At 44.8% G+C, this 18,505-nt stretch overlaps 1 protein-coding gene across 1 annotated transcript in view; it reads left to right on the plus strand.

The window, feature by feature from the left end:
- The window catches only part of LOC126480678 (peroxidasin), a 221,510-nt gene that overhangs the window by 70,611 nt on the left and 132,394 nt on the right, over nt 1-18,505 (plus strand). Inside the window, exons 6-7 of the mRNA XM_050103902.1 lie at nt 7,948-8,096; nt 10,594-10,714. Coding sequence (XP_049959859.1) covers nt 7,948-8,096; nt 10,594-10,714 — 270 coding nt within the window. The remainder of the gene's footprint in view (nt 1-7,947; nt 8,097-10,593; nt 10,715-18,505) is intronic.

The following is an 18,505-nucleotide window of genomic DNA, read 5'->3' on the forward strand; positions in this document are numbered from 1 at the left end:
GCGTTGTCGAACTAGCTATAAAATGTAAAACACCGGTCTTATATTGGTAAGAAATCTTTGCGCTAGATGCGCGCGTCCTCTATAAGGTAGTCTTTATTTTTCAAAAGCCTAAAATATGACAAATTTACTATTACTACACTCTTGGAAATTGAAATAAGAACACCGTGAATTCATTGTCCCAGGAAGGGGAAACTTTATTGACACATTCCTGGGGTCAGATACATCACATGATCACACTGACAGAACCACAGGCACATAGACACAGGCAACAGAGCATGCACAATGTCGGCACTAGTACAGTGTATATCCACCTTTCGCAGCAATGCAGGCTGCTATTCTCCCATGGAGACGATCGTAGAGATGCTGGATGTAGTCCTGTGGAACGGCTTGCCATGCCATTTCCACCTGGCGCCTCAGTTGGACCAGCGTTCGTGCTGGACGTGCAGACCGCGTGAGACGACGCTTCATCCAGTCCCAAACATGCTCAATGGGAGACAGAACTGGAGATCTTGCTGGCCAGGGTGGTTGACTTACACCTTCTAGAGCACGTTGGGTGGCACGGGATACATGCGGACGTGCATTGTCCTGTTGGAACAGCAAGTTCCCTTGCCGGTCTAGGAATGGTAGAACGATGGGTTCGATGACGGCTTGGATGTACCGTGCACTATTCAGTGTCCCCTCGACGATCACCAGTGGTGTACGGCCAGTGTAGGAGATCGCTCCCCACACCATGATGCCGGGTGTTGGCCCTGTGTGCCTCGGTCGTATGCAGTCCTGATTGTGGCGCTCACCTGCACGGCGCCAAACACGCATACGACCATCATTGGCACCAAGGCAGAAGCGACTCTCATCGCTGAAGACGACACGTCTCCATTCGTCCCTCCATTCACGCCTGTCGCGACACCACTGGAGGCGGGCTGCACGATGTTGGGGCGTGAGTGGAAGACGGCCTAACGGTGTGCGGGACCGTATCCCAGCTTCATGGAGACGGTTGCGAATGGTCCTCGCCGATACCCCAGGAGCAACAGTGTCCCTAATTTGCTGGGAAGTGGCGGTGCGGTCCCCTACGGCACTGCGTAGGATCCTACGGTCTTGGCGTGCATCCGTGCGTCGCTGCGGTCCGGTCCCAGGTTGACGGGCACGTGCACCTTCCGCCGACCACTGGCGACAACATCGATGTACTGTGGAGACCTCACGCCCCACGTGTTGAGCAATTCGGCGGTACGTCCACCCGGCCTCCCGCATGCCCACCATACGGTTCACGTCCACGCTGTCGCGGCATGCTACCAGTGTTAAAGACTGCGGTGGAGCTCCGTATGCCACGGCAAACTGGCTGACACTGACGGCGGCGGTGCACAAATGCTGCGCAGCTAGCGCCATTCGACGGCCAACACCGCGGTTCCTGGTGTGTCCGCTGTGCCGTGCGTGTGATCGTTGCTTGTACAGCCCTCTCGCAGTGTCCGGAGCAAGTATGGTGGGTCTCACACACCAGTGTCAATGTGTTCTTTTTTCCATTTCCAGGAGTGTATTTACGTCAAATGTATGTAAAATTTAAAATTACAGAACAGATCGTTAAATCAGTGAAATAACATTTTAGAACAAGGAGAAAACATTGCTATAGTAGTAGCACTTGTAGAGTGTATTTCTGACGCCCGATGGCTGTTGCCTGTTGATGCCGTTGTCCATTAGAACGGCAGGGATGACACTGGCAGGACGACGAGTGTAGTCCTCTGCTGCAGGTGGATGGCACGCTCCTACGCCTTAAAGGTTGTTGACATCTGCTGCGGCCCGCAGTAGACAGTGCAATAATCGACCGCCGGAAGGCTCCATCCTCAGCTGAAGCACATATGTAGTAAAAACGATTCGCTCAGGTGAACAGATCGTCGTAAATGTTGAAGCATGCGTCTGTTGCAAATTCATTCTTTTCATTGAGGAGTTTGTCCGGTTCTCTGCGTCTCGTAAGATAAATCTCCAGTTTTTCTAAAATGTCTAATCGTTTATTTTTGCAACTTCATTTAGAATTTGAAGCTGTTCGTCGATGTTACCAATATTATGACCCCCCTCTTGCATATGTAAGCCGAGCGCTGTCTTATTACTGGGATACGTGTGTTCTCCAGATCCTACATCAAAATACCTGACTGTCTGTCCGATATAGCTTTTTTCGCATTCATGACATGATATTTTATTGGCTCCCGATTTACTATATTCATTAGTTTTCGGTGGAAAGTTATGACGCACTATCTTTCTAAATTATCGGTAGTCCTAAATGCAATTTTATCCCCGTTTCTTCGGACTATATGTTCGATTTTATCTGACGTTTTGCCTATATTTTTCATAGTGGCGTACTTATCCTTTTCGGATGTCGGTTTTACCTGCCGTTTCTCGCTCCTTTTCATCTTCTTTTTAATTTTGCTACGTATGGAGTTAACTATATCTGGGTCATAATCATTTGCAAGAGTGACCTGTCTTAATATGTCGAGTTCTTACAAATAATTCAGTAAGGAACAAGAGTCCAGCAATAACAATATCAACCAGGAGGAGGCTCACTGGACTCAGTGCGAACGATAGCGTCGTGACGAAGAAGTTCCAAGTGTAAGTGGCTATGTCAGCTGCCGCCAGCCGTCCTACATTGTGACGGCAGAGGGCGTTCGTAGTACAGAGCCACTGGAAGCATGCCTCAGTGGGCAAGCATCACTGGGTCCCCCAGATCCCGCACGACCACTACCGATGTCAGACAAAAACTTAAACGTTCGTTGGCTACTTTATCGATATGTGACTCCACAGTAATAGCCGCCCTTCTTTAACCATTAGCTGGTTTTGTATGAGAGATGTATATAAACTGTTGTGTTTTGGCAGGAGAGCCAACACCGTGTTATTAGAGGAAGCCGAAAGGCACGCGTTTTAGCTCACGCAGGCTGGCGTGAGGTCTGGAACAGGACAAGGAAATTACAATTTAGAAAAACGGTCGTAGCTGGTGGAACACTTCACTTAAATCCATTAATGATGAGCGTCGCTCTTGACTGTACATTATTCACAATATCAATAGTAACTGAACATGGCGCCTTGCTAGGTCGTAGCAAATGACGTAGCTGAAGGCTATGCTAACTATCGTCTCGGCAAATGAGAGCGTATTTTGTCAGTGAACCATCGCTAGCAAAGTCAGCTGTACAACTGGGGCGAGTGCTAGGGAGTCTCTCTAGACTAGACCTGCCGTGTGGCGGCGCTCGGTCTGCAATCACTGATAATGGCGACACGCGGGTCCGACGTATACTAACGGACCGCGGCCGATTTAAAGGCTACCACCTGGCAAGTGTGGTGTCTGGCGGTGACACCACATAAACCACCTACTGCAGAAAGGCAACATGTACACATTTCCTACTTTTGCGGCAGAGACAAAAAACTGGATACAACTGGTTTAATGCAATTTATAACGTGACTTGTAGTTCTTGTTTCTTGATGTTGATGAACTTGCTTGTTATATACATGTTAAAGTCAAGTATAGCATAAGGGGAAATAGAGGAACACGTTCAATTTCTGCAGCACACTGGATTCTCAAACTGATTTTTGTGTTAAGTAACTTGTTTTAAAAAAAAGTTGTACACACAAACGTTTTTGCTATAGTAAACCTTGTTTGTTACACATTTTTGAATAATATTTGACGTTTTTCTTGGTTGAATGACTTAGTTACCTTAACCTACACCAGGAGATGCCGTTTTTGTCGGCCACGATGTGACTAAATTCCAAAACTGCACCTTTTCTTGACAGATATAGACCAAAGATTTCTTAATGTCATCCACATTGTTGTTATTTATAGGCAGTAAAGATATGTAGGCTGTCTTTGAAAGGAGCTGCAAAGGTTATACAGCTTTTCTCAACCTAAAATTGTCCATCGTCAGGCCAGAAATATCCATGTTGCACGTAACTCTTTTCGGGCGAAGAGGTTACCGTATCTTATGGCACTTTGAAATAGTGAGAAGCCTTTCCGGTGGCTAGGAACGACTTTACCATATGAATCATCGCTTAGGCAGGTTTTTTTTATAAAATGTAGGTTACCACGAAAAGTAGTCGATAAAAGAATCCACCTTCAGTTCATGTTGGGATGGGTAGGGTTGTTTGGGGAAAGAGACCAAACAGCGAGGTCATCGGTCTCATCGGATTAGGGAAGGAAGTCGGCCGTGCCCTTTGAAAGGAACCATCTCGGCATTTGCCTGGAGCGATTTAGGGAAATCACGGAAAACCTAAATCAGGATGGCCGGACGCGGGATTGAACCGTCGTCCTCCTGAATGCGAGTCCACTGTGCTAACCACTGTTCATATGAACAATAGATAACTTGTTATAATTTTTTGAGGAATATTCTATGGCTTCAACAAGTTCATCCACTGTATTGTATCTCTCCTCCTTCTATCACGTCCCAGGCTAGTTCCCCATCTGCAGTAAACGGAAAATTAACGGCGTCACAAGACTAGTGCTTTCGTGTAAAAAGATTCCCTTTTTTGCAGTAAACTATACATTGACCCATTCTGAAACGTAATCGAAAAAAAACTGAATTTCTGTTAATTGTGGAATAGTTGCCTTTGTGCAGTAAGTGATTCATATATTTCAGGTACCACTTTTAGGTGCCTCATCAGATACGCTGCGAGAATCTCCCGACAACTTGAGGAGTATTCTTCGTCGTACGACAGGCGTTCAATAAGAAAAGCAACACATTTTTCTCTTAAAACAGGTTGGTTTGATTCACGATTCCAATACACCATATTATACTCCACTCTTTTGGATATAAAAACCTATTTTTAACGTAATATCCGTTCAACCCACGGCCTTACGCCACCTTATAGGGATGGCCTGTATTTCTACGTCGTACCACTCTGCTGGTTGACATCGGAGCGAACGTCCTGACGCATCAATAAACTCCCCATCATCCATGTGCTTCTTCTATGGAGTGCATCCTTCGTTGTACCAGACACGTGGAAGTGCCAAGGTGAGAGATCCGGGCTGTAAGGTGGATAAAGAAGACTAGTCCAGTGAAGTTGCGTGAGTTCCCCTCGGGTGCACAGACTTGTGTGCGGCATTGCGTTGTTCGTTCGTATTTTCGTTGCGATGAATACGCTGAAGTTATTTCTTCAATTTCCTGAGGGCAGTGCAATAAACTGCAGAGTTTATCGTAGTACCATGAGAGAAGACTAGAAACAGAATAACCCATCAGAGTCACAGAAGACTGTCGCTGTGACTTTACCAGCTGAGAGTCCAGCTCTGAACTTTTTCTTCGGAGGAGAGGTGGTGTGGCACCGCTCCATGGATTGCTGTTTTGTTTCCAATTCAAAGTGATGAACTCATAATTCAGTACCCGTGACGATGTTCGAAGAAAACGGCTTCGTAGCGCGTAAGCAGTTTGGCACAGATAGTTCTTCTTTCTAGTGTCAGAACTACCAACAGAAACATCCAGTTGTGCAACGAGGTGTTTGATTGTAATCTGTCGATCACCTCGAATAAGAGGGTCCCCATTTTCCAAAATTGCAGGAGTCACAGCTGTGTGCAACCGGCAAGCAGGAAGATCGACAGGTTTCCCCGACATTGTTGCGATTGTGAGAGACACCTCGCACAATTAATCATCGTGCTTTTGTTCCGTGTCAGATCTCCATAGACTTTCTGCGTGTGCCTATGAATATCTGCGATGCGCTGATTTTCCGCCTAAAGGAACACAGTGGGTGCTCTCCGTTTCGAAAACCAATTTCCTTTCTTTTTATGGTAAGGTATTATGGAACCAAACTGCCGAGGTCATCCGTCCCTAAGCTTACACACTATTTAATTTAACTTCAACCTACGCTAATGACGACACACACACCCATGCCCGAGGGAGGACTCGAACCTCCGACAGGGGAAGCCGCGCGGATCGTGACAGAGAACGCGAAAGAGCTTGCCCCCCTTCTAACAGCCGTTTACCGCAAGTCTTTAGAGGAACGGAAGGGTCCAAAATGGCTCTGAGCACTATGCGACTTAACTTCTGAGGTCATCAGTCGCCTAGAACTTAGAACTAATTAAACCTAACCAACCTAAAGACATCACACACATCCATGCCCGAGGCAGGATTCGAACCTGCGACCGTAGAGGTCACGCGGTTCCAGACTGAAGCGCCTAGAACCGCACGGCCACCCCGGCCGGGGAAAGGTTCCAAATGATTGGAAAAGAGCACAGGTAGTTCCATTTTTCAAGAAGGGTCGTCGAGCAGATGCGCAAAACTATAGCCCTATATCTCTGACATCGATCTGTTGTAGAATTTTAGAACATGTTTTTTGCTCGCGTATCATGTCGTTTCCGGAAACACAGAATCTACTCTGTAGGAATCAACATGGATTCCGGAAACAGCGATCGTGTGAGACCCAACTCGCTTTATTTCTTCATGAGACCCAGAAAATATTAAATACAGACTCCCCGGTAGATGCCATTTTCCTTGACTTCCGGAAGGCGTTCGATACAGTTCCGCACTGTCGCCTGATAAACAAAGTGAGAGCCTACGGAATATCAGACCAGCTGTGTGGCTGGATTGAAGAGTTTTTAACAAACAGAACACAGCATGTTGTTCTCAATGGAGAGACGTCTACAGACGTTAAAGTAACCTCTGGCGTGCCACAGGCGAGTGTTATGGGACCATTGCTTTTCACAGTATATATAAATGACCTAGTTGATAGTGTCGGAAGTTCCATGCGGCTTTTCGCGGATGATGCTGTATTATACACTGAAGTTGCAGCATAAGAAATTTGCAGTGAAATGCAGGAAGATCTACAGCGGGTAGGAACTTGGTGCAGGGAATGGCAAGTGACCCTTAACATAGACGAATGTAATGTATTGCGAATACATAGAAAGAAGGATCCTTTATTGTATGATTATATGATAGCGGAACAAACACTGGTAGCAGTTACTTCTGTAAAATATCTGGGAGTATGCGTGCGGAACGATTTGAAGTGGAATGATCATATAAAATTAATTGTTGGTAAGGCGGGTGCCAGGTTGAGATTCATTGGGAGAGTCCTTAGAAAATGTAGTCCATCAACAAAGGAGGTGGCTTACAGAGCACTCTTTCGACCTATACTTGAGTATTGCTCATCAGTGTGGGATTCGCACCAAGTCGGGTTGACAAAGGAGGTAGAGAAGATCCAGAGAAGAGCAGCACGTTTCGTCACAGGGTTATTTGGTAAGCGTGATAGCGTCACGGAGATGTTTAGCAAACTCAAGTGGCAGACTCTGCAAGAGGCGCTCTGCACCGCGGTGTAGCCTGCTGTCCAGGTTTCGAGAGGGTGCGTTACTGAATGAGGTATCGAATATATTGCTTCCCCATACTTATAACTCCCGAGGAGATCACGAATGTAAAATTAGAGAGATTCGTGCGCACACGGTGGTTTTCCGGCAGTCGTTTTTCCCGCGAACCATACGCGACTGGAAAAGGAAAGGGAGGTAATGACAGTGGCACGCGAAGTGCCCTCCGCCACACACCGTTGGGTGGCTTGCGGAGTATAAATGTAGATGTAGATGTAGACAAGAAGCCCCAAACCGCACGGCTACCCCGCACGTCACACCTCCATTACAGACACCATTTTGAAGACTACGTATTTAGTGCCGCCACCTATCGGAACTCAATAGAACTATAGGGGCTGAAGCGGGAATATTCTACCACGTTCCATAACAAATTTTGCATCTCTTTTCAACCGAAATTGGCCGAGAAAAAAGTGTTGTATTACTTATTGAACCCCCCTTGTATCAGATTATTGTTGCGCTGGTGTTATCTGTTGAGGCCTGTGAATTCAGACGCTTGTACGTTGCCACAAAACAGCAGTCAAAATAGCCTCGTCATGCAGTCACAATGTTTGTATTGTCGTCTTCTAATCGCGCTGCCACGCATCGATAACAACAGTGAGAATAGTATTACCTTTGACTCTCTTGCTGTTGAGCAGCGAAGCCGTACTTCCGGCGCACGCCGCTGGACCAGACGACGCAGGTGGGAGGCACGGTCACCCTGTACTGTGCGGCTGCCGGGCACCCCGCCCCGGAGGTCACGTGGACCAGGGACGACATCGCCATCACGCCCTCTGACAGGTTCCAGGTGAGTGTGTTGCGCAGTCGCACAGCCTTCAGCCATGCATAGCTGTCAAATCCTATCCTACACAGTTTAAAGATAAGGGGACACCTATATCTTTCAAGGCAAATACGAGGGGTGTGCAAAAATATGGAAACATCAGAAACACAACACATTACCATACCCTATACGGTGTAAGAAACCAGTTGTCATTCAAAGTAGCTTCCACTGGTCTCGTAATGGATAAATACAGATCTTGTATTGGTTTCAGTGGAATCTTATACCATTTTTCCTGCAAGATAGTGGCAAGTTCCGGTTACGGTGATGGAGGTGACTAAAGATCTTGCATCCTTCTCTCGAAAGTCAACCGCAAAGGCTCAATGACAGTGAGATCTGGTGTGTGTGGCGGCCAGGGAAGATGCAATAACACATCGTCTTGGAACACAGCACCACGACTGGGAAACAAATAGCACATCATGAGGTGGCCCTGATGATCCGAAATGGTCATGTTAACCTTGGCAGTGATGCGTCCTTGCAGAGTACTCACGGGGCCCATGGAATACCACGATGTGGCTGCTCAAATCGTCACACAATCCCCGACACGTTTCACTTTTGGGATGTAAACCTGGCCAGAATTTTGAAACAGTTTGAGGCAAGCCACTGACTGTCTTCCATTGTTCCAGAGTCAAGTTTCTATGGCTGGGGCACCACGTTTTTCTGTTACGGACATTTCCATCACTGGTGTGAAGTTTTGGAATTACATCTCGTGTCGCTGTTCTCAGAGCTCCCTTCGTGTTGTTTCGCTGCTGACGGGTTCGCGAATGCGACGTTCAGTTCTGTAGTGACTTTTGCAGCTGTCGTCCTCTTATTTTTCGTAACAATCCTCTTCAATGACTGCATGTCAGGAGCATGAGATTTTCACAGCAGAGTGTTCGCTGAAATGAAACTTCCTGGTAGAATAAGACTGTGTGCCGGACCGAGACTCGAACTCGGTACCTTTGCCTTTCGCGGGCAAGTGCTCTACCAACTGAGCTACCCAAGCACGACTAACGCCCCGTCCTCACAGCCTTACTTCTGCCAGTACCTCGTCTCCCACCTTCCAAACTTTACAGAAGCTCTCCTTCGAAACTTGCAGAACTATCACTCCTGAAAGAAAGGATATTGCGGAGACATGGGTTAGCCACAGTCTAGGGGGTATTTCCAGAATGAGATTTTCACTCTGCAGCGGAGTGTGTGCTAAGCCATGTCTCCGCAATATCCTTTCTTTCAGGAGTTCTAGTTCTGCAAGTTTCGCAGGAGAGCTTCTGTAAAGTTTGGAAGATACGAGACGAGGTACTGGCAGAAGTAAGGCTGTGAGGACGGGGCGTGAGTCGTGCTTGGGTAGCTCTGTTGGTAGAGCACTTGCCCGCGAAAGGCAAAAGTCCCAAGTTCGAGTCTCGGTCCGGTACACAGTTTAAATCTGCCAGGAAGTTTCACTGCCTATCACGATCAAACACAATCTTTCGTCCGTGCCTTGACTTGGGGTATGATGTTTTTCTACTTTCTCTTTATATCATGTAGGTCTTCGACACGGCGCCTCTTGAAACGCCAAACACCTCGGATACCATTATTACCGAAGCACCCACCATACGAGCAGCAACAATTTCCCTACTTTCGAATTCACTCAGCTCCGACAAAATGCACTGAACACATGCAACACTGACCTTACCGTGACTGTCCGCAGCTCGTGGTCGTGCGGTAGCGTTTTCGCTTCCCACGCCCGGGTTCCCGGGTTCGATTCCCGGCGGGGTCAGGTATTTTCTCTGCCTCGTGATGACTGGGTGTTGTGTCCTGTCCTTAGGTTAGTTAGGTTTAAGTTGTTCTAAGTTCTAGGAGACTGATGATCATAGATGTTAAGTCCCATAGTGCTCAGAACCATTTGAACAATTTGGCCGTGACTGACAGTTGCAATATAATGAGGACATTGTACAGGCGCCGTTCATGGTCAAATAGAACAGTGCAGCTTGCAGACTTTTAGCATCTGCATTTATGTTCAAGTACGAATTTCTCGGAGTGCTTCCATATTGCTGTGCAGCCCTCGTAACTTCGATATTAGCTAGCGATAGTTTATTGTTGAAGGTCTGTAATATTTGTTTAATGGATGTACAGCCTTCACAGGTGGCCAGCCTGTCTGGAATCCAAACTGTCCTATGCTCAATAAATTGTTTTCTAAGTTAAGGGTGAGACTACTCTTGAATACATTACTTTTTCGAGTATATCGTAAAATTACGTTAGTACGAAAATTATCAGCTTTGTCATGTAGAGGTTTAACAAATGCATATTTAAGCTGTATGGAAAAAATTGGCTGTGGCAGTGATGCATCACAAATATCACTAAGAGCATTATTTATTAAGCTGGAAAAACTTTTCAAAATTCTGTAATGACTTTACGTAATGACACAAGGCCCGTAGATATGCTAAAGAGAGTGGAGGAAAAAAATTGTTACTTGTTAAAATGTCCATACGTACGAGTCTGTATGTTGCAGTTGGAGAGTGACGGGACCCTGACGGTGACCAATATCCAGCGGGAAGATGGCGGCAGCTACAGGTGTACCGCCTCTAACTACATCGGTCGCGTCAGCACCGTCGCTGAGATCAAAGTAAACGGTACGTTATCGTCAGACTGTCGTGTACACAACTAGAACAGTGAGAACTGTCTATCGATAGGGCAGTACCTGCGGTATACTTGTTGTAGAAAAATGGTTACCTGATGCTGCTTTTATCTGTTTCAGAACATTATAGTTTTAATTAAATTATATATTTCAGTATTTCAGCACCAACTTTCTGATTTTTCTCCTAATAGTAGATCAGAAAAAGATATAAAAGCTGTTATGTTATATTATCAAATAAGTAAAGTGTAAAATATAAAATTTTTTCTACATTGGATTTTCCAGTGATATTCACTAATTTTACTTTTTCTTTATTCCAAATTCAGAAACAGAATCACATGCTAAAGGTAAATTATCAATAATATTGAACCTTAGAGTAGATACGTGTTTACATAGCCCCTTGCACTTTTAGAACCCATGGGCACTCGTGTTTTATGTGCATATAGTACGGCATGGCTGTAGATGGAATTTACTCCTTCTTAGAAAAGATTTTTTGTTTCAGATCACTGCATGAGTTTTCTTCCTATTTTTCCGTGACAGAAAGTAATCAAATATGTATAGAAAATTCTGTTTAATTGTAGTTACAAATTTCGACGACCAAACTAAATGTATTCAACTGACACCGCTATATCAGCGCTTTTCTATAGTTAGATCAATTTGCATGACAAAGAATCCTTAGCTTGTCACGAATTATCTTTCATTCCACGTTTTCTTAGCTGCAGCTATATTTCACGCCCACTAATTGTATTTGATTATTGATATTTCGTTTGAGCGAGACACCATAGGAACCGAGGAGACGTATGATTTCAATAGCTGTGACACGACGTACGTATTTTAAACCTATTGCTGCTTTTTCATTTGCATGCGGAAAGGGGTCAGACACAAAATGATAACCCACTTTTTACAATGTCATGGAAAAGTATCTCAATTTTTGAGGCAGTATTAAGCTTGAGAATGTTTTGGGATAATTATAGAATACTGACATAATATTCATTTTTGGGAATTTGAGTCAACTGACAAGTGATGAAGTGGTAACGGTACTGCAGAAGAGATAAGAAATATAAATATCAGTGAGGACTTTCAACGTTGCCAAGAACGAGTATCTGCTCTTCATTTTTAGGAGGCAGATCCCTTATTTTCTCACCGGAATACACAATACAAGGCGTCAGCCTTTAACATCGGCACCAAGGCTGCATTGCGCTCTCATAAATGCCAGCGACATGACAAAATTTTTGTCATATGTGGGTTACCAAATAGAGACATGGAAGCTAGAGAAATCGTTACTTCTCATATGAGACTCGTGCTAGTTCGGTAAGTCTATAACATTGCTCAAATCTGCCGCATTATTACTAATACCAAATGCAACGAATTGTCATCCTTCAGAATATGGAAAGTAAAATAATTTATTGTTGTCGGACACAGAGTGAACAGAGGAAATAGGATGGAACACAAATATCTTATCTATTTCTTCCTTCTTCTGGGTCAGCGATTTCAAAGCGGCTGTCCGCCTCCGCACATCTATCAAATTAACTGACAAACACATTGGATTCATCCGCAGTAAGCTTGGGCTGTTGTTATTGCCCTATACTCATCTGACCAGAAATCCATACCTTCTTTCCATTTCACTAAACTGGCCCCCTACTATATCTAGATTGAGCCTTTGCATTTGCGTTTTCAGGTTTTCTAGCTTCCCTACAACTTTCATGCTTCTGACATTCCGCGCCCCGATTCCTGGAACGTTATCCTTTTGTTGGTTATTCTATCTTTTTCTCTCTTTCATATCCCCCATTAGATCATCATAACACTTTTTCAATTACAGGGCACATGTCCTGTAGATACACGTTATATGTCTTTAATGCAGTGATTTCCATTGCTTTCTGCATCCTCATGCCGTTGATCATTTCTGATTTTTCCGCCTTTAGGGGCTGTTTCCCACCCCGAGGACAAGAGAGTGCTCTGAATCTCTGTCCTCTCCTCCGCCATCTTTCACAAAGCCATTGGCAGAACGAGGGTGACTTATGCAGGAAGTCTTCGGCCGGCAATGTTGATTATTGATCAAAATTTCAGCGGTAGCCGGTTTCGAACCCGCGACCGATACATTTCGACTACTAATCGAAGACACCACCCCTATGCCATCGGTGCATAAAAAAAAATCAAATGACGTGAGAAGCAGGTTATACTCCCCGCCTTGGACAGACTGAACAACGACTTGAGATTGTCGTTACACGTCAGAGCGTGGTGTTATTTGGCCGGCGGTCCAAAAAATGGCTCTGAGCACTATGCGACTTCTGAGGTCATCAGTCGCCTAGAACTTAGAACTAATTAAACCTAACTAACCTAAGGACATCACACACATCCATGCCCGAGGCAGGATTCAAACCTGCGACCGTAACGGTCGCTCGGTTCCAGACTGTAGCGCCTAGAACCGCACGGCCACTCCAGCCGGCGCCGGCGGTCAGAAAGAGAGTTACTTGGTGGCTGCGAAATACGTATTTCATCACTACACCAGGAACCATGAAGGCTCTTCCCGTAAAGAGCCATTAAAAGTTTTCTCATGGAGATTATGAGCAGGGGGTCCTTGAAAATGTTGAGAAGCTTCAGCGACAACTTCAGACACAAAACCTGACACCGCATTCAATGTTTACTCCATAAACCCTTAAACTGCACAAAAATCCTCGTTTCAGCATTAGCAGAAAATCACCTTAGCTGCATCAAATACCTGTACCTGTACTTAATTAACTACACCGGCTTAACTCGAACAAAATTTCGTAGCCAAAATGAATTTTTTACTCTGCGGTGGAGTGTGCGCTGATATGAAACTTCTTGGCAAATGAAAAGACTTTGCTGGACCGGGACTAGACACCAGGATCTTTGACTTACGGAGCTACACGAGCACAACCCCTGGTTTCGAGTCTCGGTCCGGCGCACAGTTTTAATATGAAAGGAAGTTTCACATTAGTGCAGACTCCATTGCAGAGAGAAAAATTCATCTTATAAACGCTTTCCAGGCAGTGGGTAACCCCTATCTGTCTAATATCCTTTCTTCCAAGAGTGCTAGTCCTGAAAGTCACGCAGGAGAACTACTGTGAACTTGCGAAGGTAGGAGATGAGGTACTGACGAAACTAAAGCTGTGAGAGCGTGTCGTGCGATTTCATTGGGTAACTTAGTATGGCAAAAGTGCTAGTTTTCAAGTCCCGGTCCACCACACAGTTTTAATCTGACAGGAAGTTTCACATTTCGTAGGTTGTTCAGGGATATTCTCTGACCCATGGTCACCGGTGGATCGTTTCGTAGTAATAACGGTATTATGACTTACCCAATTTGTTGCCCAAGTTACCTTTGTTTCTATGGAAATACCGAACACAAGAAGTCCATGTACAGAGGAAAAAGTACAGCGACACTCGAATCTTGAGCTTTTCCCGCCGTATCGAATGTTATTTGTACTGTGATGTGGCTGCATTCGCAGCGAGAACTGCACACCGTAGCTATCTTGAAATACTCTTCACAAGCATTTAGCATACGGGAGGTACATTTCGGTCAGTTCTTCAGCACTAAACTTATCCATATTGCTATTTACCAGTGTAAATCTACAACTAGCACTGACGGAAGAACAAGCCCGAGACAGAACCGAGCAATACCGAATGCAAATTTGAGGAGATGAACGAATGGATCGAGGTTATACCCAGAAAAGGTTCGCAGCGGGTACCGTCAATATTCACACTACTGTACAGCTATTTTCATAGCAGTACGTATACAAAGATAAATGCGGCAAAGAAATCAAACGAAGTGCAGTTTTTCTCGAGTGATATACCTGGGACGACGTTTCCGTTATACCAAAATAATTAGGAAATTACGTTGAATAAACGCTGAAATTTTGTCAGTGGGGCTCGGTTTTGCCCTGGATTGTGTTATACACTATACAAACTAATTGTATTTACGTAATTAGTTCATAAATTTCTCATGTACGTTTTCATTCATAGCAGAAACCACCAAGAAAATCCTTTATTAATTCAGTATTTATGAAACAAAATCTGCCTAGTTCGACTTGGCAGTCCAATGTTCGTGGATTACCTTTATCCTCGAAGTGTATTTTTTTTCGTTTTCAAGACTTCCACATCATGAAACTTCGAATGCGCATGTTCATTTTTTTTTTTTGATGGACTGAATATGTGATATAAAAAACGCGTCATAAATATTTGGCGCGTCTCATCATAAGACTACAGAAACAGGAGACAGAAAGAAAACACCATGAAAATTTTGAAAGAATGTCTGTTGGCCACTTCGGCAACGTCTGTAATTCTACTGAGGAATGTAGGTGGAATCAATCGAAGCACTGATTTAACATGTCCGTGGAAGTGAGTATTGCGATGATTTCCTAGAGTACTCTCCACTGAAGCGTTACCAAGAACTCACATTCTGTTTACTGATATTGCACAGAAAGTATGGAAGCCGGTAACAGGTGTCAGATATCCAAGAGTTTGCAACCTTGTCTCCGTACGCTTATCTGCCGACTTGTGGAACAGAAGCCCTCATCGAAATTTCAGCTTACCGAAAACTTTATTCATCAGCTTCTTTTGTTGCTGGAAGGTGCTATGGGCTATTCTTTTTCCTAACCTGGGATCGGTAGCGTAATGAAAACCACAGTGAAAATAAAAAATGTGTTATCGGCAACATTTGGTTACACCTTCCAGTTACTTCTTTACATATTCACCGCTCCGACTTTTACATTTGTCGTGGCGTCCTATCAACTTTGACATATCCTCATAATAGAAGGCAGACGCCTGTGATTTCACCAAATCCCTATGCTGGACTGCAATTCGTTATCCATCCCAAAATAATAGCCTCATAGCCAACGGTTCATGTGAGCGAATAGGCGAAAAAGAAAGGGACCAAAGTCAGGGCTGTATATGGTGGGTGATCGAACACTTTCCACCGAATACGCTGCAGGAGCGTCTTTTTTCCACTTGGAGTATGAAAGTTACGTTATATTTCCAGCGTGAAATCATGCGAAGCTCTAAGCAGAAACTCTCACATGGCAGGAGAATCTATTTTATAGGAATCTTTACGTGTTCACTGTGCACTCAGAACTGAAAAGTTTAACGTATCGCGGGCTACGGGAGACACTGGGCAACACATCTGGCAAAGCTTGGCCGGATTTTCACTGCAGTTTTAATTTTTCGACCTATCGGGGGTGGGAAAAAATGGCCCTCGTAGTTTTGGTCGTAAAAACATTGGACACTGTACGCCGACACGTACTCATCAAGACCGTCCATGGGCACCTATACGTCAGCTTACCGTAATATCGACGGATTTGGACAGCTCTACCCGTCAGATTACTCGACCGCGGCTAAAAAATCTGTTTCATTTTCGTCCGGAAACTACTTCCATCAGGAGTAAACACATTTTCTGCTCCCTGCTTCTATTCTGTGGTAGTGTACTCGTAATTATTAGTAGCTGTAACTCACAGTTATAGCTTTCCTCATTGTACTCGTATATGAGTCCACACACTCACTGCGCACACTGATTACAGGAGACAAATTTGTTTAGCCTCAATGTGATTGTTAGTACGAGTGTCATATTGTGCATTTGTCTCTTAGTTATCGTACCATTCACCGACCTTTTCGGAAGCACTAGCATGAACATGAGTAATATGATATACAATAAACGCCCAAACGTCACCTGTCGCGGTGTTTCCGGTATTTAAACTAAGACTACGCCTCCTGACGTTAGGCATTCTCTTTGTTCCGCTTTTGCACAGAGTTAGTGATACTACGTAAGCATGGTGAAAATGCATGTATGTGTTAGAATGGTAGCAGCCACAGTCGTCTCCAGACGATATAAATGTCGTACTTTATACGATACATGTAATCTGTAAGAGGAGTATCAGGAAGTAAAGGCCGTTCCCCAATTATTGACACAGATGAGCCAAAACTTTAAGACCATCGCCCAACGTGACATTGAATGTCGGCTGTTCGCGTTATGGACACGTGATGTGATACGGAAAGTACTATGGTGATTCCGTGATGACATTAAATATAATCAGGGATGATGGAGAAGGGTAAATGTACCAGTTTGAGGCAAGGGATCCTGATCTGGAAACGACCGAGCCGAAAATTATAAGCGAAAATCGTGTTACCTCTGACTATGGAATACGGGTATCCGAACTGCTGTTGCTAAAACTATAGGGTAGTCAACTTTCAGAGTTAGCAGTATGGAATAAAATAAGACAAAAAGGTCCATTAAATACGGGCTATAAACGCATATCTTAAGAGCTATGAGCATTTGTTCATCTACGCTACTGTGCAACACATCGGTTCTACTGAACAAGTGTCCGTAGCTCTTAAGATATGGATTTATAGCCCATATTTAATTGACATTTTCATCTTATTTTAGTTTGTACACCCTTCCCGAAAAATATGGAAACCAAAGAGCTTGAGGTACGAGAGATGTGTTTCACAGTGCTGAAGATATTCATTTTAGAGCCCATGTTTACTAGGCATTTTTCTTGTTTTGGTACCACCTCTGAAAGTTGCCTATTCCACAGTCTCACAAACAGCACCGGTACCTGTACTCCACGGTCGGAGGTATTATGAATATTTTTGCTTATAACTCCTGAATCTGTCATTTCCGGAGAGGGGACCTTTACCACAAAATGATACATTTATCGTTCTCCATCGTCCCTGAAAGTTTGTGACGCCACCATGGGATCACGCAGAGACGCGGGGGAATCATTACAGCAATGATATACAGGCCGCAAATGGGGGATTCCATGGACGTAAGCGTCTTCGTTAAATGGCAGATTGTTATGGACCGGCGCATGGGAACGAGCTTCTGGGAAACGGCGAAGCTGGACCGCTGTTGGCGTGCTACTGCCGTGAGCAGCTGTGGAAAGTAGCTGGAAGACGGTGAAACTACGAGTAGCAGACAAGGTCTTTGACGACTACGCCCAGTCATAATACGTGGAGCTCAGGTGCTTGCCCGCGCTGTAAAACAGCACAACTGGCTATCTGTTGTTGAACTGACGACGGAGTGCAATGCTCGTACAAGCACAACTGTTTCGAAACACACCGTTTACAGCACATTGTTGAACACTGTGCTCCGTACGTGACGACACCTGAGTGTTAACAATTTGACACAACGACGTCGTTAGTCACAGTTGCAGTGGGCACGGGGTCATTGAGTTTGGACCGGGGATCAGGATCAATGAAGACATGTCGCCTGGTCAGATGAGATACATTAATCTCACATCAAGTCGATAGTCGTATGTCGATACACTGTCATAGAGGGGATCGTCTTCTCGAAAGATACGCTGCTGTTAGGACGCCGGCAGCTAGAGGCAGTATCACGCCATTACGCGTGGTTTCCATGGGACATGTCACAGTACTCGAAACCACCAAGACTGTTGTCGACTACGTAATCATTACTACGGACCATCTGAGCCCCTTCATCCTTTATGTCGTCCCCAACGTCTCCCTGCATAGTAGCTGTCTGTTCTATAAGGGCAGAAACATGCTACAGTCATTTGAGAAGCATAATAATGAACTCATGTTGATGTCTTAGCAAATTCGGCTGATATGGATCCGATGCTACACATCTGGGATGCTATCGGACGCTAGCTGATCGATCGCAAAACACCAACCCGTAGTTAACCGGAAATGCAATACTTGTGCGCAGACATCTATTGCCATATACCTCTGGAGACCTACCAAGGACTTGCAGAAGCCATGCTACGCAGAATCGATGCTGTACTGCGTTTCGTTGGTGGAGCACTACGCATTTACGCAGATG

Source organism: Schistocerca serialis, chromosome 5 (genome assembly GCF_023864345.2).
Source record: "Schistocerca serialis cubense isolate TAMUIC-IGC-003099 chromosome 5, iqSchSeri2.2, whole genome shotgun sequence".
Lineage (NCBI taxonomy): Eukaryota > Metazoa > Arthropoda > Insecta > Orthoptera > Acrididae > Schistocerca > Schistocerca serialis.